This window comes from Balearica regulorum, chromosome 28 (genome assembly GCF_011004875.1).
Source record: "Balearica regulorum gibbericeps isolate bBalReg1 chromosome 28, bBalReg1.pri, whole genome shotgun sequence".
In the NCBI taxonomy this organism is placed as follows: Eukaryota; Metazoa; Chordata; class Aves; order Gruiformes; family Gruidae; genus Balearica; species Balearica regulorum.
Window position 1 is genome coordinate 1065258 of NC_046211.1, and position 8348 is coordinate 1073605.

General features: G+C 50.4%; 1 protein-coding gene across 1 annotated transcript in view; it reads left to right on the forward strand.

Annotated features, from left to right (window-relative positions):
- Positions 1-5677, forward strand: part of VPS45 (vacuolar protein sorting 45 homolog) — a 32764-nt gene extending 27087 nt beyond the window's left edge. Inside the window, exon 15 of the mRNA XM_075737203.1 lies at positions 4896-5677. Within this exon, the coding sequence (XP_075593318.1) occupies positions 4896-4914 (19 nt within the window). The 3' untranslated portion in view covers positions 4915-5677. The remainder of the gene's footprint in view (positions 1-4895) is intronic.
- The last annotated feature ends 2671 nt before the right edge of the window (positions 5678-8348 follow it).

An 8348-nucleotide genomic window follows, 5' to 3' on the forward strand; every position in this document is an offset into this window, starting at 1 on the left:
GCTTTCCCATAATTAAGTAAGACTGAACCTCCAGCTCCCTGAGAGCTCTGCAGAGCAGCTGTGGATGGAAAGTACTTGAATTCACACTCATTTCTCTGGCTTAATTCCCTGAAGCAAGGTCACTCTGAGCCTGGGCGCCTGTCCATCCAAAAATGTCCCTGCAGTGCTGAAGGATGGACGGTACGTGTGCTGGGGAGCTGCTCTGGGGCTCTCGCCTGAAAATAAGGGGGCAGAGTTCCCACGCTACGGCATTAGGGAGCGTTTCCTTTCTGACTCGGGATTTCAGGCATTGTTTCAGAAGGGGTGGGTACGGGTACAGTTTCCAGTCCATCGCCTTCATCCTCGCATCGAGGAAGCTGACACATTTTGCTCCTCTCCCTCCCTGCAGTGCTGCAGGGCAGAGGAGTTGCAAGGTGGGGCTGACGCTGTTGCAGAGGCAGGAGACAGAGGTACCTTTGGTTTATTTAACCGGCAGGCTCTAACCTTCTCAGGCAGCTCAGTTTCCTAAGTGTATCGTAAAAGGTTGTGCTCCTGGTACTGGATTAAATGGTGGATTAAGAGACTCCTACAATGTTACATCAACCTTTTTGAAGTGAAACCCATCTCCAGCCCGTTGCCATTTGCAACCTCCTTAATACGCATTTTTGCTGACTGGCTAATGCAAACACTGAAGGTTTTGGACCAAGCCTGACACAAAGTCCTCAGGAACCGTCCCCGTCCCTGCCCCTGCACAGTCACTATTTCCCTCGTTTCCCTTGCACTTCCCTTGTACTTCCCTTGCTTCCCATGCACTTCCCTTGCTTCCCATCATGAAGGCTTAGAGGATCACAGTGCCGCAAAGGCTCAGCCAGAGCTGACATCGTGTAAGGTTGGCTGGTTCCTTTTTAATCAGCGTTGTGGTAAACAACCAGAGCTTTTTAAACCAGAGCAGGTAACAAATTGGAGAGAAAGGGGCACGACGCCGGCTTTTGGGGTGTTTTTTTTCCAGTCGCATTCAAACCTTGTATCTCGCCTCAGCCTCCTCCTCCTGCTTGGAATCCTGTTGCTTTCCTGCGGGGAAAGTGAATCCTTCCTCAGAAATGACGCAAAATTGGGCTTTCAAGGTTGTCAAGAACGATTCCTAGGCTGGTGTCATAGAGGAGACTGGCACCCCGCGCACCCCAAGCTCAGCACCCTGTGTATTTTCTGTGCTGCTTCAGGTCCTGGCTGTAACACCAGCTCACCTCTGGTGAGCCTGCAGCAATCCTGTTTCCAGGCACCTGTAAGGGTTTTGCTCTGGTAGAAAATGAGTGCGCTTTAGTAACGCACAGGGAATTGGAGCTTTTGGTTCATTCAAAGCTCTAAACACACCCTGGGCCACATGAGACAAGCCAGAGAACTTTACTCAGTAGTTTCTCCACCTCATTTATAACTCTGCTTAAGCTAAAGTGCACGTTAACGATGTATCCAGCCTTTGTTTAAAAACACATATCCCCAGACTGCCTATCCTCCCTGGATTTCTTTTTTAAGTCCACACCATAGCTAAAATTGGACCAGCTTCGATTTTCAGCCACTGGATTTTGCTGTGTCTTTTCTTTCAGAGCTTTCTGCCCTGCCAGTGGATGCACAGATCACACTCAAGATAATTTTAGCCCATAGTATATGTGGGGGTGTTAATTTTTTTTCTGGAGGTCATGTAACTTACTGGATTGGGGGGGGGAAGAGAAGCAGCTCCCAGGGGCCTTCCTCTGACGTCTTAGGAAGATTCTGTTTTCCCGTCTGGAAGGAAAGGCGTATGATAAATCTGGTGCAGGGCATCATGAACAAAAGTCCCTCCACACTGAAGAAGCAGTTTCCCAGGGCATTTTCTCATGGAAAAAATCACTGAGCTGAAAAGGAAACAGCAGGGCCCTTGCTAGGAGGTGGGAAGACTCTTTGCGAGGCTGGTTCCTTTATCACTCTGCTGAGCCACGGCTTTTTGTGGCTCGGCTTGTATTGTTCCTGCGCTCACAGAGGCAAAATGGGAGAGTTTCAGTCATTCAAACCCTTGCTTCTTTCCTTGGCACGGGTGACTAATACTTCTGCAGATGGAGATTTATTGGGCAATTGCTGGGCTCCTTGCAAAATGGGAAGAGCCTTGTAATTTCTTCTTTCGGCCACAGCTTCAATAATAACAGGAGAATACAGACGGAATAATGTCCCTTGCTGTTTGCCGTACCCAAGTGCTGGAATACAAAGTGCAAGTTGCTGTTAACGCGGGGGATGCGATGATGATCAGAGTTTACAAGGGGAGGCGATTCCTCCGCAGGATGCTGAAACTGGATGAGGCTGGAGCTAAGTGGAGTTTTTGCACCAAAGCTGCTTTTTCAGAGAAAAATGCAAGCGTGGTAGCATTGAAATGCTTTGCAAATGTGTTTTGCTGAATTGTTGGGGGGTGGGGTGGTTGGTTTTTTCAGTATCGAAACTCTGGAGAAACTTTTCATTTAGAAAATATCAAAAGGTTTTGAGAGATGTGAAATAAAAAAAATCCTTTGCGTTTCTAGCTTTTCCTTTCTTTTTTCCTTTCCTGGCTATCACAAGCGATACTAAGTGACGGGCAAAAGTCCCCTTAGCTCTACTCAGTAAATTTGTCCCTGGGGGAGCCTTGTGAGGGACAGGGGGGTGCTTGTGAGCACTGCAGCACCTGAGACCCCCCCAACTGCCCCTGCTTCCTTGCCTGCTCTCTCCTACGTGGCTGACGGCAGCCTGCAACCTCGGCGTAACCGTGTCGGTGCCAGGACCCTGCAATCCCCATGGTTCTACGAAGGGTCCTACTGAGAAACCTGCAAGCGAGTTTCCAGATTCTCTAACACGTGGCTTTTAATCAGCGATTGACTTGGGAATTAACAAGCCAGATCAAATGAAATGAGCTCTTAAATCCTTGAGAATTATCTTAGCATTGCAAATAAGTCTTGATGTGGAGCAATGTGGGAGAGAGTAAAGCCCTGTAGTGGCCAGGGGGCCAGCCAAGCCTGGCTAGCAGCCTCCCTTCCTGAAGCTCTTCTCCGTGTTGGAAAAAGCACGCAGCCATCATCGGGCAAGGAGCAGATTCCTCCAGCCAGATGGGGCAAGCCGTGCCTGAGGGATGTGGTGAGGATCCGCAGGGATGTGGAACCCTGTGCTGTGGACCGGTGTCCCAGTGGAGCAATGGTGAGGACGCAGCACCAAGCAGAAAACCTGGATAGTGTCCCAAGTCAGCATCGGTGTAGCCCCGGGGCTTCTTTGCTCTGCTGAAACTCTCCACAGAGGCAGTGATGCTGGAGCAATCCCAGAGGGGTACATCAGGGCGTAAAACCCCTGTCAAGAAGCATGTTTTTTAGGCTGTGTGCCAGCTGACAGAGCCAGGCAGATGTTGTTGTGTCGTTTTTTTCTCCTCTCAGCTCCAGTGAATGCTGCCACCTTGTTTGCTCCCGTGCTGCAGGATGAGCTAGCCCCGCACGAGCTGTGAAGCTCTGGGTGAACTCCAACCTCACCAGACCCGTATTTACCATCTTACCACTCCCCACAGCCCCTACCTGCCCCGGGGATCATTAATCTGCAATTTCCCAGGCCAAGACCCACCTTATATCCCACTCTGGTTCCTGGCCTCCCTCTCCTGTGTTGTCTTTCCAGTCTCGAGCTGCTCTCTGTGAATTTCATTAGCAGGCTGGTTTCCTCCCCCTTCCACATCATTAAATTAGAGATGTTAAATAAAACTGGACCTCTGGGAGGGAAGTCATGGCAGAAAAGGGAAAACACATTGCAGTATGAACACATAGATGAGGCATTTCATTTAAGGAAAAACAAAACAAACTTCCAAACCTGTCTATAACTGAAATAAACTGCAGGGGAAATAAAGGCCTGTTTCTCTGGTACTTGGAGGCTACTTTACATCAGCTCAGCAGGAGATGCTAAACTTGCAACTGCTTTAAAGCCTCAGTGAAAGGAGCATCACTGAGAATGGCCATCAGGTAGGCACGCAGTAGGTGCAATGGTTTAGCAGGAGGTTTATACTGGTTAGACTGGTACCAGCACAGTCTTGAATGTACTCTGAAGTTAGGCTGGTCTAAAGGTGCCTCATCTCAGGGGAGTTTGTTTCATGTGGGAAGTACTACGCCAGGAGTGGCCAGAGCTCTGGACTGCATCTCTGGAGATCTTTACTCCTGGCCCTTCCGCCAACTCTTATTACTGCTGTCTAAGCTCAGACTTGTTCTTGACCCCAAGTTCCCAGTGGCCCAAATTTGTTTGCCTACAGCCTAGCTCATGTCTAGCCTAAGCCAACCTGACGTCCAGATGAGGTCTGAGATCTCCTCCTGCAGGTCATTGGCCAGGGATAGGTTTTGTCTCTGTCTCTGTCTCTGGCTCCGATTCTGGTTCTGCCGTGCTGGAAGCCCCTGTAAGATGTAAGGTGCTTCATCAGGATGCGGACATAGCCTGACCCACTCAGAATTACATCCCTGTTGAGTGTTCTCTGGACAGGAACCACTCTCTCTCCTCTATTTCCCAATTTTAAGTTGTTGGGAATGGGGCAGAGCCTTGAGCGAGTCACTCTGCAGCAGGCGACTCTCGGATCTTGCTGCCAACCTGAGCCACTGGACCCTGCCAGAGTCTTGCAAGGAGAGGAGAGCTGAGTTTTCCCTTAGAGGAAACTCAGGCACTCCCCTGGCCTGGTCCTTTCCACAGGGGTAGATTCTCCCATCAAGCAGACCCCTTTTCCCAGACAATAGTGCTGTAATTATCTTCAGAGACAAGAAAAAACACATGTCCTAATTAAACTCAATTCATCTTCTAAGCAGCAGTTTCCCACTTGATATCCAGAGGCAAAATCATGCAGGGGGGGAGGAGGGGGTGTTAAATACATAAATAAACTGAGAGTGTTTGTTGTTCTGCTTTTGCAGCAAGAAGATATTTTGGTAACTGTTTATTATGAATCGACACATCATAAGGGAGCAAAACTGCAACATCAGGGCTGAACAGAGCAAATAGGATGTTTGAGGACAGCAAGCAGGAGGACATAAACATCACTTTAGAGAGAGGTTCTCTTTTCATTTTGCCCACATTTTCAAGGTCCTTTCCCTCCCTCCTATACCCTCCCCCCCTTCATTTAAAAAACAATGATATTTTTATGCTCCCTGTAACAAAATTCAAAGCCGTGATATTAGCAATTCCCTGCGAGTCCGTTGTTCCCTGCTCCCTTGGAGAAAAAGATAGTGAAATGTGGCACGGGAGCTCAGCCCCAGGCTCACGTCCCCCCTGCAAAGGAGGGTGCACCGACCCGGGGCTCCCACTTTTCCACCTCCTCCCCTGCTTACGGGAAATTTTGGGTGACTTTGTGTAGCAGGGAGGAGTCCTGGAGCACGGCAGGGGCTGTTGGGACATCTCCCGATGTACAGCACCAAGCACCCGGACCGAAGTCACTTGGCGATGCTCACAGCAGGAAAATCACACCCTTACACAGACTCAAAGGTACTAAAGAAGCGATTGCCGTCATTTTGTAACGTTATAATTTAAATATTTCTGGTTCCGTCTTTCCTGCTCGCGGCCAGGTGGTTGCTCCCAGCTCTGGGCTGTAAGTTGCTTTTTCCTGCGGTGTTATTTATTAGCTACTTTTGATATATCCTGCAACCACAATAAAAAAATACACCGCTACTGAAAATACAAACTGGGAAAACAAATCATCCCAGAATGCAGTCTACACAAAGGTTGTTAAACTATGCACTGAGTTAATTAGCAGCTAATAAAAGACTAAATTCTTCCATTAGCTATTCCGGTATGCGAGATCCACTGATTTCACTGCATCTGTGGGCACAAGGCCACATTTACTGTGGTAACCACGAATGCAAATCACAGGACAACCAGGGACGGGGACGGGGACAGGGTACAGACAATTTCACGTGCCACACCGGTGCAAACATGGCTCAGGGAGGCCACAACCCTCCCAGCACCTTCCTCAGCCCCATAAATCCAGTGTGAGCCATGTCCGGGGGGTCATTCCATCGCTGGGAGTGTGACTGCCTGTTTCAAGGACGGAAATCGGAGCTGGACTCCCTCCTATCTCCCTTCCTTCCCTATAAATTGTTGGATGTTTCCAGATCTGAATCACTGGTCGCATCCTTTACAAACGTGAGTCACTCTCACACTACAGGCTCGTTCAACCAGCTACGCCCCTTGTGTTTTCCAAAACCGCCCGAGGATTTCAATTTGAGCTAAATTCCTCCTCCTGCGGACGCGTGCGCCAGTGCTTTACCTGGTGCAGCAACACGGTGACTCCCCCGGCACCCAGGCACAACGGCCAGGGATGTTCATTCACACAGCGAGCAGTGCGAAGGGTGAAAACAAGTATGACATCATCAGACCATACCGTGGGTACACACCATGTCACAACGATGGCAGGCGGCCGCTTTAGTTTAAAAACTTGTATGCAACAGCGGGGAATCTTCCCCCAGTGACTTGGCACACGGGAGGTGTACAGCTAAGGCATGATATAAACTCTTAAATGGGATTTCAGTGGGAGCACGGCATTGTCTCCATCCACTTTTAAAACTCCCTTGAGGCACCTAACGGTAAATCTTCTGGCATGTAAATCCCTTGATAAAACCCCAAACACAATCCCGAGGCAAATTGTACTCCGAGTATCAGAGTACCTGAGTTAGACTGGTGAAAGCAGCACCTAAGTGTGAGCGCCGGGCTGTCCTGCCAGACCTGCGAGGAGGCCATTTGGGAGGAGAGCGAGCCCTGAGCGGCACGAGTCTTGATTCAAAGGGCATGACAAAGCTCTCCCGCGGCTACCAGCACCGTGCCATCTGGCATTGGCCTGCGGCCACCTCTGGGGTGCTCCGTCGGACCTGGCCGCTGAAAACAGGACGTGAAGAATAACAAGTCCGGTTGGGAGGCAAAACGTTATTAAATAAATATGCGCGTTCCGTTGTGCAGTAAGAGACCCTGCAAACCGCACCAGGGGATTTAGATGGTCAATGTGACTCCTCTCCGTCCCTCTGCCGTGACACCTCCCTCGCTTCTCCAGCTTCGTAATCCAGCTGTCCAAGGTAGGTGTGGACACAGCGTGGATCTTCCTCACTCCGCAGGAAGAAGAAGCTGTGCCGTACCCGCCTAACGCAGCGCCTCTCAGCAGAACAGAGCAGCACCCCACACCGCTGAATTTCACAGAACCCCACACTGCTGGGGGTGGGCAGGGACCTCTGGAGATCATCTCGTCCAAGCCCCTGCCAGAGCAGGATCACCCAGAGCAGGTCGCACAGCACGGCCTCCAGGCGCGTTGGAAATGTCTCCAGAGAAGGAGACTCCACAACCTCTCTGGGCAGCCTGTCCCAGCGCTCGGTCACCTCCAGAGGGAAGAAGCTTCTCCTCATGTTCAGATGGAACTTCCCGTGTTCCAGTTTGTGCCCGTTGCCCCTTGCCCTGTCACTGGGCACCACTGAGAAGAGTCTGGCCCCTTCCTCTAGACACCCGCCCTTTAGATAATTAGAAGCATTGATGAGATCCCCTCTCAGGCTTCTCTTCTCCAGGCTAACCAGCCCCAACTCTCTCAGCCCTTCCTCATACCAGACATGCTCCAGGCCCCTCCTCATCCTCGCAGCCCTCCGCTGGACTCTCCCCAGTACTTCCCTGTCCGTCTGGAACTGGGGAGCCCAGACCTGGACACACAACGCCAGATGTGGCCTCACCAGGGCAGAGCAGAGGGGCAGGAGAACCTCCCTCGACCTGCTGGACATGCTCTTCTCGGTGCACCCCAGGACACCATTGGCTGCCTTGGCCACGAGGGCACACTGCTGGTCATGCACGAATTTACTGCCAAGAATAAGGGAAGCAATACTAAAGCACTGAGCCACTTCTTAGCTCCACATGAAAAATGTCCAAAAATTATTATTTCATGGTACAACCGGGGAAACTGAGGCACAAAGCCAGCAACTCCCAGTTTGGAGCCCCACGGAGTACGGGGCTGCACAGGCACTGAAGGAAAAGGCAATGCCTGCTCTGAGCTTCTTAGAGGGTGGATTTGGTTTAGACGGTAACTTGTGGCACTGTCCCAGGTATTCAGTGCCTCCCACAGCTCCTGACAAACCGGAGAGCACTATGGAAACGCCAGCACTTGAAAAAGAAAAGATACAAACCCGCTAGCCCCTCACCCATAAAAACTCTGAAAATACTCTAATCCAAGCGCTCAATGATCCTTTTGCTCCAGCTTATAATGTTTTAAAAGATGTTAGCAGCACAAGTGCATCGTCGGTATTCTCGACGCGTTAATTCCAAAGTACTCGGGTTAAAACACAGCCTGCAATCGTGGTGTGGGTGTGCGCCAGACTAAGGATCGGATGGATGGATGGATGGAT